This window comes from Schistocerca nitens, chromosome 4 (assembly GCF_023898315.1).
Source record: "Schistocerca nitens isolate TAMUIC-IGC-003100 chromosome 4, iqSchNite1.1, whole genome shotgun sequence".
Lineage (NCBI taxonomy): Eukaryota > Metazoa > Arthropoda > Insecta > Orthoptera > Acrididae > Schistocerca > Schistocerca nitens.
Window position 1 is genome coordinate 710,608,901 of NC_064617.1, and position 21,242 is coordinate 710,630,142.

The 21,242-nt window shown below is 43.3% G+C and overlaps 1 protein-coding gene across 2 annotated transcripts in view; it reads right to left on the reverse strand.

The window, feature by feature from the left end:
* Window positions 1-21,242, reverse strand: part of LOC126251487 (cationic amino acid transporter 4) — a 217,610-nt gene that overhangs the window by 58,728 nt on the left and 137,640 nt on the right. For both annotated transcript variants that reach the window (XM_049951942.1, XM_049951943.1), the window contains one exon: window positions 8,285-8,533. In XM_049951942.1, coding sequence (XP_049807899.1) covers window positions 8,285-8,533 — 249 coding nt within the window. The remainder of the gene's footprint in view (window positions 1-8,284; window positions 8,534-21,242) is intronic.

Sequence of the window (21,242 nt, forward strand, 5' to 3'; positions counted from 1 at the left end):
GCAACCCTACGTTTGACAATAACATTTTAATTGCAGATGAAGCAGGTTTCACACGTAATGGTGTGTTTAATTCTCACAATTCTCACATTTGGAGTCATCTATGTCCCAGCCCAAATGCTACGCATGATTTTCAACACCAGTGACCTTTCTCAGTGAATGCATGGTTACGGCTACTAAGCGATCGTCTAATTGGACCGTACATGTTTAACAAAAAAATCACTGGACGGAATTACCTTCGGTTTCTGCTGCCACATCTTTCAGGATTGCTTGAGGATGTTACGTTAGAGCAACGCCAGAGGATGTGGAATATGCCTGGTGAAGCACCGGCATGTTTTGCTGCTGTAGTGAGACGTCTAAAGAATTGATATGGCCAAAGGTGGAAGGGGCGAGGAGGACCTACACTGTGGTCTCCAAGAACACCTGATCTGAGCCCCCCATATTTCTGTGTTTCGGGCCATCTTAATGGTGTAGTGTACACCACTCGTTACCATGGTTGAAAACTTGTAGCGGAGACTTGTCAGAGATTTCAAGAATTCTGAAATGATCCGGACGTGTTTAAAAGGATACGAAACTCTTTGTGGCGACGGGTAAGCGCTTGCATTCGGGTACATGGACGGCGTTTTGAACACTTCCTTTAACTATGACTTCAACCATGTAACTGTTGATGTCTTCATTCAAAACAACTGCGCTTCTACCAAATTATCTCTAATAACTTTTCTTAATGTTGCACAGTATTGTTACCTTTTCCAAACTGGGATGAATTTTAAATACAGTCAAGTCGTAATTATCTCGCAAACAGTTCGTTTACGGACCTATGTCTACCGAGACTTTTTGTTTCTAGGACTCTGTACTTTCAACTATATGCGTTTACGTCATTAACTAGGATACACCCTGTATACATAAAGTAAAAAAAAATAATGGTATTAACAGGGAGAACTTACAGATTGGCCATCTTCGATATCCCTTATAAAAACGTGATCTGAGGGTCAGAGCCCAGGCATCATTTTGCTAAAGCAGTATGTACTTTTGAAGATCTCCATTGGCTGTTAAGTACAAAAATTCGAGGTATTAACAGATCAGCATGTGAATGTACCTAATATTCTAGTCTTCTTTGTGATGGTGCAGGTTCTATTCTCGATAAGCGCAACTTTTTTTACTTTCATTTCAATTCTATATTTATTATCAAATCGAAAAAGTAATTGACAAATATTAAAACATACACTCATGTTCAGTAAAACAGAACACCTTGAAAGACTAGAGACAGGACGTTCATATTCCCAGGACACCTACATTAGCATGTTCTGCAGAAATGATTAGCATTTGAACCATGTTGGCCCGCGGGTTCAAGGTCAACATCGATATCGCGGCGTAACATCACCTACCGGTAAAATGTGGTTGCGGCTCTTGTTGTCACTATAAACCGATGTAATGGATCATTGTGACTTAAGCAGATGTGCGGGATGCCTCGCAGACATATGCGCGAACCGTACCGTCAAATCAGTCAGTTTGAAAGAGGGCGCATTATCAGCATGAGAGAATTTGATGCATCCATCTGAGATATTAACTACTCGTGTGGGACGAAGTTTTTTGGCAGTGCAACGGGTGTGTGCAGAATGGTTCATGGAAGGTCGTAGAAAACGACGAGATGGGTCAGGTCGCACCACACAGACCACCCGCCGAGAAGATCGACATCTCATACGAATGGCGTTGCAGAACAGATGTGCGTCCTCCTCAGCTCTGGCTGAACAGAGGAACAGTTACGTGCGCATCACTCACTTCCCCGCTTGCCTTTGACGAATGTGCAGAAACGTGTTAGACGGCAATGGTGTGTAGAATGACGTCACTGCGCACACGAGTGGCATCAGAGAGTCTTTTCGGACGAATCCAGGTTCTGTTTGTATGAAAATCATGGCTCCATTTTGGTTCACTGCATACAGGGGGAGCAGCATCACAGTGACTGCATTCGCACAAGACATACAGCGCCAATTAAAGGCCTTATGGTATGGGATAGACTCAGAGAAAGCTTTGGACAACGTTAACTGGAATACCCTCTTTTAAATTCTGAAGGTGGCAGGGGTAAAATACAAGGAGCGAAAGGCTATTTACAGTTTGTACAGAAACCAGATGGCAGTTATAAGAGTCGAGGGGCATGAAAGGGAAGCAGTGGTTGGGAAAGGAGTGAGACAGGGTTGTAGCCTCTCCCCGATGTTATTCAATCTGTATATTGAGCAAGCAATAAAGAAAACAAAAGAAAAATTCGGAGTAGGTATTAAAATCCATGGAGAAGAAGTAAAAACTTTGGGTTCGCCGATGACATTGTAATTCTGTCAGAGACAGCAAAAGGACTTGGAAGAGCAGTTGAACGGAATGGACAGTGTCTTGAAAGGAGGATATAAGATGAACATCAACAAAAGCAAAACGAGGATAATGGAATGTAGTCAAATTAAATCGGGCGATGCTGAGGGGATTAGATTAGGAAATGAGACACTTAAAGTAGTAAAGGAGTTTTGCTATTTAGGGAGTAAAATAACTGATGATGGTCGAAGTAGAGAGGATATAAAATGTAGACTGGCAATGGCAAGGAAATCGTTTCTGAAGAAGAGAAATTTGTGAACATCGGGTATAGATTTAAGTGTCAGGAAGTCATTTCTGAAAGTATTTGTATGGAGTGTAGCCATGTATGGAAGTGAAACATGGACGATAACCAGTTTGGACAAGAAGAGAATAGAAGCTTTCGAAATGTGGTGCTACAGAAGAATGCTGAAGATAAGGTGGGTAGATCACGTAACTAATGAGGAGGTATTGAATAGGATTGGGGAGAAGAGAAGTTTGTGGCACAACTTGACTAGAAGAAGGGATCGGTGGGTAGGACATGTTTTGAGGCATCAAGGGATCACAAATTTAGCATTGGAGGGCAGCGTGGAGGGTAAAAATCGTAGAGGGAGACCAAGAGATCAATACACTAAGCAGATTCAGAAGTATGTAGGTTGCAGTAGGTACTGGGAGATGAAGAAGCTTGCACAGGATAGAGTAGCATGGAGAGCTGCATCAAACCAGTCTCAGGACTGAAGAGCACAAACACAACAACATGGTATGGGATGCTGTTGGGTACACCTAGAAATCACAGTTAATAAGTGTACACGGCACTGTGATCAGTGTGGCCTACGTGAATGACGTCCTGCGACCCGTAGCCATACCCTTCCTGTAAAACACCCTAGACGACATTTTTCAGCAAGCCAATGCACGACCCTATGTTGCTGCACGTACATATGCGTTCTTGGTGTCACAGGTGTCAGCCTTTTGCCCAGGTCCGCTACATCACTGGGCTTGTCACCAATCAAAAATGTTTGAGATATGGTGAAATGACTGGTACAGTGCTGTGACCCAATGCCAACCACCTCAGATGAACTTTGGAACAAGGTGAACGCAGCATGGGTGGCTATACCACAGGACGCCATTCCCGCCTTATATGCGTCGATACCGTCGCACGAGGAACAAATTATCAGGGCCCATGGTGGTCCCTCTGCCTGCTAGGCACCAGGACACATGGTGAACGAAGGTAACTCAAATACTAATTATTTCTGCTGAACATACTATGTACATGCCCTGCGAATATGAACGTCCTATCTTTAGTCGTTCAGGGTGTTCTGTTTTTTTTCTGAACATGAGCGTAGTTCTCGAATGGTAACATATTTTATCTGTAATTACTAAATCGAATGAAAATGTAAATATTCACAATAAATTAAAATTTGGTACAAAAATGTGAAACATGAAACAGAAAATAAAATACTCTTTTATTTCATATGTACATATTGTTCAAAATCTCTGCATGAAACATCAAGCTGTGATAGATCACGTCATGGGGAAGAATTTTTGCTACAGACAAAATGTTCATTCACATTTGCCACCGATGCTAGGCATTCTTATGTATAGGTTATGCACCTGAGAGGTGGCAGGGTTCACGCATTCTACTGTGTGTGTATGCAGTGTGTTTTGCATAGAATGCAGTCATCTGCTCCACGCGAAGGAGGCTGAGCAGAGCAAAATTTAAGGACATGAAACGTATTCACAAAACTGTATAAGGGAATGACGACAGTGAAAATTTTTGCAGGACCGGGACACAAACCCGGATTTCCTGATTTACACAAGTGGTTGCCTTAATTGGCTTTTTTTTTTTTTTTTTTACAGGAATTGGTTCGTGGGCAGCGGTCGAATTCCGAGGCGTGGCCACAGTGTCCCTCTCACCTCCACCGAGCCTGTGGAGCATAGGAAAGTGGGAGAATGGGAATCAATAGAAGTGAAGGCTTTTCTTCTTATTTATTTATTTACTTTGTAACTTTTACTATTATTATGAAATTATGTGGAACAGACGTCACCTACTAGGAAAAAATAAAAACAAAAGACAGGGCACAGAAAATTACGCTCATTTATGGCGTGACTTCCCATCTGCAGAGATCGGGGGAAGAGTCGACCATAGGCAGCTGAAACTCAGACACCGCCCGGGTGGAGGTAGGTGCCCTTAGCTCCCGGCGTTTCCCAACTATGTGGAGGTCTAACAAAGATCCCTCGGTAAAGTGGCATGTGTTCAAGCGCTGCATGGTCTGTCTGTAAATAGATACAGAAGTCGAGGCGAGATTTTGGCCCCTAACGAAATAGGTAACTGACCATCTATCCCTTAATCCAATTAATTGCACGATATTTGGCGGCGGCAAAATATGAGTCCTCCAGTTACAGGAAAAATCGCGGTTCGATCGAATGTAGTGCCACTTGGATGTGGCAGGCGGTCATGAATAGACAGACGTCGTGTGGAGAGGCACAGGTCAGATGGTGGCCACAATGCTGAGTTGCTGGCAAAGGAGACAAAGAGTGGAATTCGACAAACCGAGGTCGTGCAGTCACTGTTTTGTAGCAAATTTCCTGTTGACTATGTGACACCACTTTGCCAAGACATTCATAGGGCGTAAGGGCTGGAGGATGGTACTCCACAGTGTGGGCCACTGGATGGAGGGATATCTGGTATCCAAGACGTTACGAGGAATACGGCGCAATAATATGTTGTAAAAATCCTTGGTCCTGCGTGGATGGGTACCTGGGAAGCTGGTATTTGTATAACTTTAGATGACGAAAATGGTTGAAAAGTGAGACAAATGAGGGGCGATGTGGCCGACAGACACCGGCGGTGGGGTAAACGCAGGCAGGAGGATCTCAAGCAAGCTGCGTATTAGGGATGTGCTCCGTCTGGTCCATTATATTCTCATAGTACTCATATACAGGGTGGTCCATTGATAGTGACCGGGCCAAATATCTCACGAAATAAGCATCAAACGAAAAAACTACAAAGAACAAAACTCGTCTAGCTTGAAGGGGGAAACCAGATGGCGCTATGGTTGGCCCGCTAGATGGCGCTTCCATAGGTTCAAAAAATGGTTAAAATGGTTTTGAGCACTATGGGACTTATCTGCTGAGGCCATCAGTGCCCTAGAACTTAGAACTACTTAAACCTAACTAACCTAAGGACGTCACACACATCCATGCCCGAGGCAGGATTCGAACCTGCGACCGTAGCGGTCGCGCGGTTCCAGACTGTAGCGCCTAGAACAGCTCGGCAACTCGGCCGGCTGCTGCCAAAGGTCAAACGGATATCAACTGCATTTATTAAAAATAGGAACCCCCATTTTTATTACATATTCGTGTAGTACGTAAAGAAATATGAATGTTTTAGTTGGACCACTTTTTTCGCTTTGTGATAGATGGCTCTGTAATAGTCACAAACGTATAAGTACGTGGTATCACGTAACATTCCGCCACTGTAGACGGTATTTGCTTCGTGATACATTACCCGTGTTAAAATGGACCGTTTACCAATTGCGGAAAAGGTCGATATCGTATTGATGTATGGCTATTGTGATCAAAATGCCCAATGGGCGTGTGCTATGTATGCTGCTCGGTATCCTGGACGACATCATCCAAGTGTCCGGACCGTTCGCCGAATAGTTACGTTATTTAAGGAAACAGGAAGTGTTCAGCCACATGTGAAACGTCAACCACGAACTGCAACAAATGATGATGCCCAAGTATGTGTTTTAGCTGCTGTCGCGGCTAATCCGCACATCAGTAGTAGAGAAACTGCACAAGAATCGGGAATCTCAAAAACGTCGGTGTTGAGAATGCTACATCAACATAGATTGCATCCGTACCATATTTCTATTCACCAGGAATTTCATGGCGACGACTTTGAACGTCGTGTACAGTTCTGCGACTGGACACAAGACAAATTATGGGACGATGACAGATTTTTTGCACGCGTTCTATTTAGCGACGAAGCGTCATTCATCAACAGCGGTAACGTAAACCGGCATAATATGCATTACTGGGCAACGGAAAATCCACGATGGCTGTGACAAGTGGAACGTCAGCGACCTTGGCGGGTTAATGTGTGGGAGGTAAGGACAATTGACCCCCATTTTATCTATGGCAATCTAAATGCTGCAATGTATGTTGATTTCCTACGTAATGTTCTACCGATCTTACTACAACATGTTTCACTGCATGACAGAATGGCGATTTACTTCCAACATGATGGATGTCCGGCACATAGCTCGCGTGCGGTTGAAGCGGTATTGAATAGCATATTTCATGACAGGTGGATTGGTCGTCGAAGCACCATACCATGGCCCGCACGTTCACCGGATCTGACGTCCCCGGATTTCTTTATGTGGGGAAAGTTGAAGGATATTTGCCATCGTGATCCACCGACAGCGCCTGACAACATGCGTCAGCGCATTGTCAATGCATGTGCGAACATTACGGAAGGCGAACTACACGCTGTTGAGAGGAATGTCGTTACACGTATTGCCAAATGCATAGAGGTTGACGGACATCATTTTTGAGCATTTATTGCATTAATGTGGTATTTCCAGGTAATCACACTGTAACAGCATGCTTTCTCAGAAATGATAAGTTCACAAAGGTACATGCATCACACTGGAACAACCGAAATAAAATGTTCAAACGTACCTACGTTGTGCATTTTAATTTAAAAAACCTACCTGTTACCAACTGTTCGTCTAAAATTGTGAGCCATATGTTTGTGGCTACTACAGCGGCATCTGTCACAGAGAGAAAAAAGTGGGCTAACTAAAAATTCATATTTCTTTACGCACTACACGAATATGTAAAAAAATGGGGGTTCCAATTTTAAAAAACGCAGTTGATATCCGTTTGACCTATGGCAGTGCCAACCATAGCGCCGTCTGGTTTCCACCTTCAAGCTAGACGTGTTTCGTTCTTTGTAGTTTTTTCGTTTGACGCTTATGTCGTGAGATATTTGGCCCGGTCACGATCAATGGGCCACCCTGTATACAGGGACGAGTCTGAGACCACGATCAGATTGGGATAGGGTAAGTGTCTCATAACGGACTTTAAACATGGAGCCAGCTGTAAGATAGTAGCGACGGGCGCCTGAGGGTGCGCCCAGACGGCGTCGTCAGAGAAAGCACTTAATCTACGTGGACCAATTTTGATGCTACCTAACAATTAAGGAACTCAATGTTTTGAGGTGTGTTCTGGGACACAGGAGATTCTGGCAGACGTCGTTGTAACAGACGGCGGAAATTCGTCGTGGCTGCGTGTACGATGGTGGGGGTAAAGGTAATACCCAGGTACCGGAATGTCTGCACTAATGGTTGGGGGTGTCACTTCACCTTGCTGGAGTCCTCGTCTGATTGCAGGAGATTTGGCGACATTCACGGTACTGCCTGCAGCAGCCTCATAACGCATAATCCAAGAACAGAGGGCTTCGAAACGTAGTGCTACAGGAAGATGCTGAAACTTGGACTGGTAGATCGCATAACCAATGAGGAGGGACTGATTGCAACTGAGGAAGAAAGAAATTTATCGTACAATTTGACCACAATAGGTAATCGGTTCACAGAACGTGTCCTAAGGCGTCAAGGTATCATCAGTTTGGTAATGGAGAGAAGAGTAGGGTAGGGAGGCATAGGGATTATGGAAGGAGACCACGGATTGATTACAGAGAGCAGGTTCAAACGAATGCAGATTTCAGTAATTATGGAAAGATGAAGAGGCTTTCACAGGTGAGTTTAAATTCCTTGAGTAGATGAATCAGTTATTCATTTCAAACATCGTTGCAAGAAAACTAGATACCAGTGCGACTTAAAATCAATTTTTATGTCTTTATTAATGCTACGGAGAGTAACGATATGTGACTAAATAACAAGAGTTCGGTGCAGTAAGATAGTGCTGCGCCTGCGTCGAGACGAACCTATCATGTGCTCGAGGATGATGTTCCAGCCGATGATGAAGGCCCAGAACTCGCCGATGCTGATGTAGGTGTAGACGTAGGCGGAGCCCGCCTTGGGGATGCGCGTGCCGAACTCTGCGTAGCACAGAGCCGCAAGCAGCGAGGTGAGGCCGGCCAGCATGAAGGACAGCACGATGCCGGGGCCCGCGATGTCGCGCGCCACCGGCCCGATCATCACGTAGATGCCCGCGCCCACCATGTGCCCCACTCCTGCACACGGACACAAACACATATATACATTAGAGAGGCACAGGAGACAGTACTCCCCTCGAGCACCTAGACCATAGGTTCTCAGTCTTTTCCTGCCCACCGCCGTCCTTACGAAGAAAAAATTACTCAGCGCCCCACCCCTTTTTTCACGGAAAAGAAATCAGAAATAGTCTCGATCTACAGGAAAATTAAAGAGACCTTTGGAGAAAAGAGAACCACTTGCATGAATATCAAGAGCTCAGATGGAAACCCAGTTCTAAGCAAAGAAGGGAAAGCAGAAAGGTGGAAGGAGTATATAGAGGGTCTATAAAAGGGCGATGTACTTGAGGACAGTATTATGGAAATGGAAGAGGATGTAGATGAAGATGAAATGGGAGATACGATACTGCGTGAAGAGTTTCACAGAGCACTGAAAGACCCGGGTAGAAACAAGCCCCCGGGAGTAGACAACATTCCATTAGAACTACTGACGGTCTTGGGAGAACCGGTCCTGACTAAACTCTACCATCTGGTGAGCAAGATGTACGCGACAGGCGAAATACCCTTAGACTTCGAGAAGAATATAATAATTCCAATCCCAAAGAAAGCAGGTGTTGACTGCTGTGAAAATTACCGAACTATCAGTTTAATAAGTCACAGCTGCAAAATACTAACGCGAATTCTTTACAGACGAATGGAAAAACTGGTAGAAACCGACCTCGGGGAAGATCAGTTTGGATTCCGTAGAAATATTGGAACACGTGAGGCAATACTGACCCTTTGACTTATCTTAGAAGAAAGATTAAGGAAAAGCAAACCTACGTTTCTAGCATTTGTAGGCTTAGAGACAGCTTTTGACAATGTTGACTGGAATACTCTCTTTCAAATTCTAAAGGTGGCAGGGGTAAAATACAGGGAGCGAAAGGCTATTTACAATTTGTACAGAAAGCAGATGGCAGTTGTAAGAGTCGAGGGGTATGAAAGGGAAGCAGTGGTTGGGAAGGGAGTGAGACAGGGTTGTAGCCTATCCCCGATGTTATTCAATCTGTATATTGAGCAAGCAGTAAAGGAAACAAAAGAAAAATTCAGAGTAGGTATTAAAATCCATGGAGAAGAAATAAAAACTTTGAGGTTCGCCGATGACATTGTAATTCTGTCAGAGACAGCAAAAGGACTTGGAAGAGCAGTTGAACGGAATGGACAGTGTCTTGAAAGAAGGGTATAAGATGAACATCAACAAAAGCAAAACGAGGATAATGGAATGCAGTCGAATTAAGTCGGGTGATGCTGAGGGAATTAGATTAGGAAATGAGACACTTAAAGTAGTAAAGGAGTTTTGCTATTTGGGGAGCAAAATAACTGATGATGGTCGAAGTAGAGAGGATATAAAACGTAGACTGGCAATGGCAAGGAAAGCGTTTCTGAAGAAGAGAAATTTGTTAACATCGAGTATAGATTTAAGTGTCAGAAAGTCGTTTCTGAAAGTATTTGTATGGAGTGTAGCCATGTATGGAAGTGAAACATGGACGATAAATAGTTTGGACAAGAAGAGAATAGAAGGTTTCGAAATGTGGTGCTACAGAAGAATGCTGAAGATTAGATGGGTAGATCACATAACTAATGATGAAGTATTGAACAGAATTCGGGAGAAGAGGAGTTTGTGGCACAACTTGACAAACAGAAGGGACCGGTTAGTAGGACATGTTCTGAGGTATCAAGGGATCACAAATTTAGCATTGGAGGGCAGCTTGGAGGGTAAAAATCGTAGAGGGAGACCAAGAGATGAATACACTAAGCAGATTCAGGATGTAGGTTGCAGTAAGTACTGCCAGATGAAGAAGCTTGCACAGGGTAGGGTAACATGGAGAGCTGCGTCAAACCAGTCTCAGGACTGAAGACCACAACAATAACAGACTCGATCTACAGATAAATAACACAAAATTTTCCAACGAGCTTTTAGCACAACACACTTTTAAAACAATATTTCGATGGTCTGCTGCTTCCAGCATTTTAAGTTAAGTCACCTTTTGCGCAGGGAAGCCTGGCGTACTGCACATTTCGTAAAATTTTACATGATTCATGTATATTTTAAAAAAAGGTTTTTTTAATTTGCTTGGGAATGAATTGTATTAATTGGTAACTTGTTCTGCTGCTTGTGTTATTTGGGTTCTTAACGAACTGGTGTGCGTTTCATAAATCACTTTCATATTGAAAATTATTGCTCTTTTAAGAAAAGAGTAATCTGTGTCACATTTCCTTATATAACATCCAGATTGTAATTTATTGTTCCTTTAACTATTGAAATCTTTGTGGCTCATCTCTTTAAGTCAGTTTTGGTAATTGTAATTTGCTGCCTTGCTTAAGAAGCAAGTTATCTGTGATATTTTGGTATTGCCTTAAAGATGGCTACGTGTTGATTGTCTCTTACCTGTTTTATAAATATTGTCTTGAATAAATTGTTAATTTATTGATTTGGTAGTTGTTGTGTTTAAGGAGTGACATTATAGGGGTCTTGACCTTCCATGCTCATCCCGACTTCTTCAGTAATAGCCTGGTGTTCTCATATCAGGACTGCATGGTGGGTAGAGAAGCGTTTCCCATCCATATTTGTCGAGCATTTCTCTCAGTCGTAGGGCAATATGCGGTCTTGCATCATCGTGCAAAATGAGGTCACCAGCTGGAATCATATCAGACCTTCTATGACGAATTTTTTGGCCCAGAACATTTTGCAGAAACAATGTGTAGTACGCACCTTTTACAGACGTCCCAGGAGGCACTCTGTTTGTAGCTATGATACCATTCATGTCATATGGAAAGATCATCATCAGTTTCTCCCTTGATGGTTGGTGGTGGAATTTGTTCGGGTGCACAGATTCGGAACTTTTCCATTGTGACGACTGAGACTTCAGTTCTGGCTCAGTATCCAATGTCCTGGTTTCATCAAGTGCAAAAGTCATTTTCCGAAATTGTTCCCCTTCTGTTCGATAATGTCGAAGCAATTTTTCTGCATTTATTTATCTACCTGCTTTCTGATCTTCACTCATATCATGTGGAACCCACCTGGCAGCAAATTTTCTTGTCTTCAACTTCTCAGTTATCAATCTGTTAACTGAAGTGTCAGATATTCTGGTTTCATATACAACTTCCTCTATCAAAATATCATTAACGTGAGAGATGTAGATTCTTGTAGTTAATGGCCTTCTGGTTCTTGGGTTTTCCTCAGTGCTTACTTTACCTTCACGCAAACGAACAGACCATCGTGACACTATGGTACGATCCACTACACTATTCCCAAGCACCTCTCTCAAAGCGCTGTAAATTTCTGTTGGGTTCTTTCTACATATGGATTCGACTTTGCTGCAGGAACGCTGGCGACTACGTGTAATCTGAACCTGACTCGGTTTCAGCTTCCATTTTAAAACTGGGTCACTTGCGATACAGCCACGTGAACCAGAAAACACATCAACGACCTTCATACCTAAAGTCTCTCTGACTTGAATTTCAACTTGATCACTCCACTGTAACGCTCGCACATGCGCAGTATGCAGTACTTTTGAAATGACCCTTGTAGAATGAAGTCTTTCACGACGGGATGTCTTAGCTGCTGGTGAATCTTCTGGGAGTTTCATCTAGACCTGCGCTGGACATCTTCAGAGCTGCTCCTGGCTTCGTAGAGTTTTGCCGACTCAAGACTGAGCATTGGAAAGAGCATCTCTGAAGATGTTCAGCAACGCTCTGGATGAAACGTCAGGAACAAAAAAGTTTCATAGACTAAGACCATGCAACCGGAAAGCTCATCAGCACGAAAAACAGTTTATATGATGTAGGTACTGAACTGTTTACTTGAACCACTCTTCCAGGTTTTCGGTTTCCATTCTTTCCCAAATCAGTCAGGGTGAGTAATGGGATGTTGACTGCTAATAAGCCATGACTGACACCTCCCCTTCTCCCAGCTCATTATTAAAATGAGCTCATTATTAATATTTTTCTGAGTAAAAACTTAGGGCAAAATTTCAGGCCCTTACAATAATAGATGGTACAGTAAAAACTGCATGCAATGATGAAAACTGATAATAGAGCTATAAAGGAAAGAAACGTGTAGACTTGGAAATGACACCTGCTTGCATTGTGAGAGCGGGGAGACAGGACACAAGAGAAGCGAGTGGCAGTAACAAGGAGACAAATGAAGATTCATATTGTAGTTGACATAGTAATTAACACACTACATTCTTACTTCAGATGAATGCTGTTCCGTTTCTGTCTCGCTTCAATACTAAATTACTTTCGGCAAATGAAAGGACTGTTCTTTCCAAAGAAGCCGCACCTGGCTTTTTAGCTCATACTTGTCCAAATGAGATAGCTTCGTCTCTAAAGAGTTCGACTTCGACATAAATTCTCAGCTGCGTATGTTTCACTGCTAACCACACGACACAGGACCTCCGTTTCATGGTGGACGTAGAGAATAACTGTTTAGACCAAGGGTAGCTAACCTTTCCTACCTACCGCCCATTTTTGTATACCCATTAGTAGTACAATTTTCTTACTGCCCACAGGTTCCTCAGTAATGGTGATCTATAAAATAGAAAAGTAACTTCATAGCACAGAGATACAGCGAGTTAAAGCACTTAATAATAATTACTTACCAAATACTTTATGCCGAACTTTATGAAAACCTAATGAAATTCTTTAGAACTCGTACCACCTACCGCCCACCTCGAGAAGTGGAACGCCCACTAGCGGGCGATAGGGACACGGTTGACTACCACTGACCTAGACTGAGAAGTGGCGGTGCATGATAGATCACGACGATAACGAGGCTCCACTGGTAAGCTGCCCACTAGCAGTAGCACCACACAGGGATTTACGTGAGATGATATAGTATCGGTGGCACGCCTAGAAATAACCCTTGAACGCAAGCAAAGTACACTACAAGCCATTAAAATTGCTACACCAATAAGAAGTGAAGATGATAAACGGGTATTCAGTGGACAAATATACTATACTAGAACTGACATGTGATTACATTTTCACGCAATTTCGGTGCATAGATCTTGAGAAATCAGTACCCGGAACTACCACCTCTAGCCGTAATAACGGCCTTGATACGCCTGGGCATTGACTCAAACAGAGCTTGGATGGCGTGTACAGGTATAGCTGCCCATGCAGCTTCAACACGATACCACAGATCACCACGAGTAGTGACTGGCGTATTGTGACGAGCCAGTTGCTCGGCCATCATTGACCAGACATTTTCAATTGGTGAGAGATCTGGAGAATGTGCTGGCCAGGGCAGAAGTAGAACATTTTCTGTATCCAGAAAGGCCGTACAGGATCTGCAACAAGCGGTCGTGCATTATCCTGCTCAAATGTAGGGTTTCGCAGGGATCGAATGAAGGGTAGAGCCACGGGTCGTAACACATCTGAAATGTAACGTCCACTGTTCAAAGTGCCGACAACGCGAACAAGAGGTGACCGAGGCGTGTAACCAATGGCTCCCCATACAATAACACTGGGTGATACGCCAGTATGGCGATGACGAATACACGCTTCCAAAGTGCGTTCACCGCGATGTCGCCAAACACGGATGCAACCATCATGATGCTGTAAGCAGAACATGGATTCATCCGAAAAAATGACGTTTTGCCATTCGTGCACCCAGGTTCGTCGTTGAGTACACCATCACAGGCGCTCCTGTCTGGGATGCAGCGGCAAGGGTAACCGCAGCCACGGTCTCCGAGCTGATAGTCCCTGCTGCTGCAAACGTCGTCGAACTGTTCGTGCAGATGGTTGTTGTCTTTCGAACGTCCCCATTTGTTGAGTCAGGGATCGAGTCGTGGCTGTACGATCCGTTACACCCATGCGGATAAGATGTGTCGCCACCGGCGCCAACCTTGTGTGAATGCTCTGAAAAGCTAATCATTTGCATATCGCAGCGTCTTCTCCCTATCGGTTAAATTTCGCGTCTGTAGCACGTCATCTTCGTGCTGTAGCTATTTTAATGGCCAGTAGTGTAATAACTTACTGGCGGATCAAGTTACTAGTACTTCCCCTAGAGGCCTATGCGTTCAGGAGAATAATTAATCATCTTCTTTCTTCCAAAATTTGGCTGCAAATAGAGCTAATGTGTCTGGCGCCGGAGACAAGTGTTTTCTGTCTAACTGAGCACACTCAGAGCGCTGCCATAGGAATGTGCACACCATGGAGCTACCTCTGATGGAGCTGTTCAGCAGCTCAAATGACACTGGGTTCAAAACCATCCACAATACATACCACGACGGTCTGCAACTGATTTATTTGGCAAAATTCTGTTTTGTTTTTACCTTTCAGTCCAACTACTTACTACTCTGAGGCCATGCTGGCAACTAAAAGATCCAAGATTGTAAAGATCTAGATAGTAAAACATGGTTCTAGTTACTCTTTATGCTGCATTGCACCGAGCGAGGTGGTGCTGTGGTTAGCACACTGGACTTGCATTAGGGAGAACGATGGTTCAAACCGGCGTCCGGCCGTCCTGATTTAGGTTTTCCGTAATTTCCCTAAATCGCTTCAGCCAAATATCGGAATGGTTCCTTTGAAAGGACATGGCTGACTTCCTTCCCTAATCCAATGAGACCGATGACCTCGTTGCTTCCCCCCCCCCTCCCCCCACCCCACCAACTTAACCAACCAACCATGCATTGCAAGTCATGGTTCAGAAATTTATTTCCATTTTCAAGTGCAATTATTTACGTTAGTATTGTATGTGAGTCTGTGAGTGTGTTGTTCTGCATGACACTCATCTTTTTATGGTTATTCAGTTTAGAATTCCTTCATTAAATTCAGTGTATGTACAGCGCACAGTGGATTTAATGGAGGAATTGGAAATATTCGTACACCACAAAATGTCTGGGGGAAAAATTCTCAGTGAGAAGCTAGATAGTGAATCAATTAATTTCTTAAAATGTTTCTCCTGTTCATAATAACCGTAGTAAACTCACACTCATGGTTACTCTTTCCTTCATTGCTCTCAGTATTTGTGACAAAATAATAAAAAACAGAATGTGAAGTGAAGCATAACTGTTAATTTAGTCATTGGCCTTAGTGACAGATGTTACAAGTGACAATTAGCAGTAAATATTATAATGTACTTAAATGGAACACCACTGCCTGTATTCAATCTCACTAGGAAGCAGTACAGTCTTAATGTCTTTGTATTATGTTTTGATTTGACGTAAATAAACGTTGTGAGTGATAATTTACTGAAGGAGATTCAATACCTGTAAGTAGATGCACAAGAAATAGCATTATTAGTGTCTAAAAATTTCCAGGGTTTATAGTTTCCTATTGCAGTAAATATAAAAAAATGACTACAGAGGGCTAAGAGAAGCGCAATAACACAAAAGCAAGCCATCAGATGTAATGTTTACGGAAATACTAGCAACTGAAATAGGAATAAAGTCCTCAAACGCGTCAAGCTATGCATGAAAGAACTAGTTGGTGCAGTGTTTTATTATTTAAATCATTAATGATACAGTTGTAGCTTTTGAAAAACATTGATTGTGGTGAATGAAATTCAGCTAAAAATAGTATTATCAATATATTCTCTTTTCGTGATACGCCTCCTTTGAAAGCTATTGCTTTTCTCAACATTATCGCGAGCCTGGAACTGATGAGGCTGCAGGCAGACCAAAGAGACACCACGGATAAGACTGTGAGTTTGGGAAGTGCGCGTTTCAGAGTCTCAACCAGTCACATGATTTTCGGTTTTCAGTGGATCTTCTAAACCACGGTAAGCTAATGACATCGTAGCTGCTTCTGCAAGCCCGCGGCTGCTCCACGCACCATCTTTCTGATATAAGATACTAATCCATGAGTAACGATCAAAATATCGGCGAATTCTAAACTCTAACCTTCCTTTTCTGTCATAAGCTTACGTCAGAAAAAAAATCCGCTTGTCTGTTAATAGCTGTATCAGCAGTTCTTTCTGAACAAAGGCGAAGACCTCGACGCCTCCAGAACAACCACTTCACTTCGAGTGCGTCGCATTTCAGAGGACGCAAAGCGACTCGCCAGGATGTGGAAGACAGACAGCAGACGCTCCACCATAGAGCACTGGAAAGTCAGAATAAACAGGAACATTAAAGTTTGTTCCTGGGTGGACGATCTATCTGGTACACATCGCAAATGAAATTCTAGTTCTGGGAACTGCGCTTGTTCTGTGGCTACCCGTTCACGACACATATCAACATCTACCATCTACATGCATACTCCTAAAGCCCCGTTACGGTGTGTGCTTGTTCCTTCAATGAAAAACGTCTGTGGGCTAGTCTCCGTATGAGCTCGAATTTCTCTAATTTCACTGTGATGATCATTTCGCAAGACATGTGTATGAGAATGAAGAGGAAAAAACTGGAGGAAAGAGAAGCAACTGTATCAATATCAAGAGCTCAGATGGAAGCCCTTACTAAGCAAAGAAGAGTAGGCTGAAAGTGGAAAAATATATAGAAGTCTTTACAAGGAAAACAAACTTGAAGAATTAAAAAAAGAAGAGGAAGCAGATGAAGACGAGACATCAGACATAACACTGCGAAAAGAATTTGACAGGGAGCAGCTCGTCTGGAGTAGACAACATTCTCTCATAATTATTCATATTATGAGAGAACAGCCGGTAGAGGTAGCCGAGCGGTTCTAGGCGCTACAGAGTGGAACCGCGCGATCGCTACTGTCGCAGGTTCGAATCCTGCCTCGGGCATGGATGTGTGTGATGTCCTTAGGTTAGTTAGGTTTAAGTAGTTCTAAGTTCTAGGAGACTGATGACCTCAGAAGTTACGTCCGATAGTGCTCAGAGCCATTTGAACCATTGAGAGAGCAAAACGTACAACAACTTTCTGCCTGGTGTGCAAAATACCGGGTGATCAAAAAGTCAGTATAAATTTGAAAACTGAATAAATCACAGTATAATGTAGATAGAGAGGTACAAATTGACATACTTGCTTGGAATGACATGGGGTTTTATTAGAACCAAAAAAATACAAACGTTAAAAAATGTCCTACAGATGGGGCTTCATCTGATCAGAATAGCAATAATTAGCATAACAAAGTAAGACAAAGCAAAGATGATGTTCTTTACAGGAAATGCTCAATACGTCCACCATCATTCCTCAACAATAGCTGTAGCCGAGGAATAATGTTGTGAACAGCACTGTAAAGCATGTCCGGAGTTATGGTGAGGCATTGGCGTCGGATGTTGTCTTTCAGCATCCCTAGAGATGTCGGTCGATCACGATACACTTGCGACTTCAGGTAACCCCAAAGCCAATAATAGCACGTACTGAGGTCTGGGGACCTGGGAGGCCAAGCATGATGAAAGTGGCGGCTGAGCACACGATCATCACCAAACGACGCGCGCAATAGATCTTTCACGCTTCTAGCAATACTTTTTTTTTGTTCTAATAAAACCCCATGTCATTCGAAGTATGTGTGTCAATTTTTACCCCTCTATCTACATTATTCCGTGGTTTATTAAGTTTTCAAATTTATACTGACTTTTTGATCACCCGATATGTGAGACATGCGAAATACGCTCACATTTCAAAAAGTATATCATAATTACAAGTCCAAGGAAGGCACGACTGACAGGTGTTAATATTACTGAACCTTCAGCTGAATAAATCATGGCTGCAAAATACTCACCCGAATTATCTACAGAACAGAGGAAAGATTGGTACGCTCATGTTCAGAATAAACAGAACACCTTGAAAGACTAGAGATAGTACCTTCATATTCGCAGGATACGTACATTAGCATGTTCCACAAAACTGATTAGTCTTTGAACGATGTCGGCTAGCGGGTTCAAGATCAACATCGATATCGCGGCCGGTAAAGCATGCCTGCGGCTCTCGTTGTAGCTGTAAACCGAAGGTAATGGATCAGTGTGACTTGAGCAGACGTGTAGGATGCCTCGCAGACGCATGCGCGAACCGTACCGTCAAATCAGTGAGTTTGAAAGAGAGCGCATTATTGGCATGCGAGAATGCCATCCATCCCTCAGGGAAATTGCTGCTCGTGTAGGATGAAGTGTTTTGGCAGCGCAATGGGTGTGAGCAGAATGGTTCAAGGAAGGCCGCAGAACACGACGAGATGGATCAGGTCGCACCACCCAGACCACCCGCCGAGAATATTGACACCTCATCCTAATGGCATTGCACGACAGATATGAGTCCTCCTCGGCTCTGACGCAAAAGTGGAACAGCGTAACACTATCAGCGGTGACAAACCTCACCGTTTATTACGTTGTGGAGTACGTGCGGGTCGTTCACTTCTCCGCCTACCTCTGATGAATGTGCAAAATAAGATGTATGAAACGAAGTCGCAGGGGACAGGAATGGCATTAGATAGCGTTTTCGGACGAATGCAGGTTCTGCTTGTTTGGAAGTGATGGCCGCATTTTGGTTCGCCGCAGACAATGGGCGCGGCATCACAATGGCAGCATTCGCACAAGACGCTTAGCGTCAACTCGAGGCCTGACGGTGTGGGGTGTTACTTGGTACAACCACAAATCGCAGTTAGTACGTGTCCAGGTCACTGTGACCAGTGTCACCTACGTGAACGACATTCTGCGACCCGTAGCCATACCCTTCCTGTACTGCGCCCTGGACGCAAGCAAAACAAACGACCAAATGTTGCTGCACGAACACATGCCTTCTTGCTGTCACAGGATGTCAGCCTTTTGCCTTGCCCCGCCATATTACCAGGGTTGTCGCCAATCGAAAATGTGTAGGATGTGGCGAAACGACAGGTGCAGTGCTGTGACCCAATGCGTACCGCCACTGATGAACTTTGGAACCAGGTGACAGCAGTATGGATGGCTGTACCACAGGACGCCATTCGCACCTTATATGCATCGATGCCCTCACACATGGAACAGCTTATCAGAGCCCATGGCGGACCCTGTGCCTGCTAGGCAACCGGACATATCCAGAACCGAGGTGACTGAAACGCTAATCGTTTCTGCAGAACATACTAATGTACATGTCCTGCGAATATGAACGTTCTGTCTCTAGTCGTTCAAGGTGTTCTGTTTTTTTTCTGAACATGAGCTTACATGCTGACCTCCAGGAAAATCAGTTTCGGTTCCGGAGAAGTGTAGGAACTTGCCAAGAAAATACTGTCCCTCCGACTTATCTTCGAAGATAAGCTGCAGGTAAATCTAAGTTTATAGCATAGGTAGATTTAGAAAAAGTTTTTGAATTTGTTGACTGGAAAGTGTTCTTTGAAATTTTGAAGGTAGCAAGATAAAATAAAAGGAGTGAAAGGTTATTTACAACTTGTACAAAAACCAGACTACTGTAGCTGAATGACGTGAAAGGGAAATTGATTGAGAAGGGAGTGAGACAAGAATGCAGCGCATCGCAGTTGTTATTTAATCTATACATTGAACAAGTAGTAAGGAGGAAACTCCGAAGGGTGTTTAGGTTCAGGCACAAGAAATAATTATAAAAAACTACTTGAAGTTTGCCGATGACATTATAATTTTGCCACAGACGGTGAAAAACTTGGGAAAGAAGTTGAGCGGAGTGGACAGTTTATTGGAAAGATTATATGAGACGACAACAACAAAATTAAAACAGGCGTAATGGAATATTGTGGAATTAAATCAGGTGGTGTTGAGGGAATTAGATTAGGAAAAAGAGACGCTAAGAGTAGCAAACGAGTTTTGCTGTTTGGGCGGAAAAAAAACTATTGATGGCTGAAGCAGAGAGGATATAAAATGTAGTCAGGCAATAGAAAGAAAAGTATTTCTGGATAAGATAATTTTGTTAACACTGAATATAAATGTGTCAAAAAATGTTTTCTAAAAGTTTGTCTGGAGTACAGCCTAATCCTGAAGTGAAACGTGAACGATAAAGAGTACAGAAGAGAAGAAAGTTGAAGCTTTTGAAACTCGGTGCTACAGAAGAATGTTTAAGATTAGATGGATTGATCGGGTAACAGATGGGGAGGTACTGATTTGAACTGGTGAGAAGAGAAAATTGTTGTAGAACTTAACTAAAATATTGATGGGATACACATGACTCATCAAGAAATCGTCAATTCGGTGACGAATGGAAGTGTATATGTGTGTGTTTGTAGAGGGGGGGGGGGGGGGGCGGCGCTGGTTACATTGGAGTACATTGGAGAGGGAGACCAATGCTTGACTATTGTAAGCAGGTCCATATGGATGTAGGTTTTAGTAGTTATTCAGATACCTATGCGGCATAAACTGGTGTGAAGAGCTGCGTCTTACCAGTCTTCGGACTGGAGACCATAGCAACAAAAACCTCTAGGCGGAAGAAATATATTGCTTTGTTTCTCTTGGAATGAACTCTCTCAGAAATATAATAATAACCTTCTCCATTATACACAACGGTTCTCTTGTAGCGTCTACCTTTGTAATTTAAGGTGCACCTCGCATCTCCGTGCCGCACTCACGCCTAATAAACGAAGGCGAGAAGAAACGGTATGAACTTCTTTCGATCATCTACATCTTCTCAGTTGACACTATCTGCTAAGGATCCCATAGAAGCACTCAAAACTAGTTCGAACGAGGGTTTTGTAAACTACTTCCTCCTGTTTCTACTTTCTTTCTCCCAGTAGTGCTAGCTGAGCAAAGCTTGAGAGCTTTTGTGGAGTTTGGAGAGTAGAAGAAGCTACTAGCGGAATTGAATTCATTAAAGCGAAGACAACGGTACGAATTCGAGTTCCGATCCAG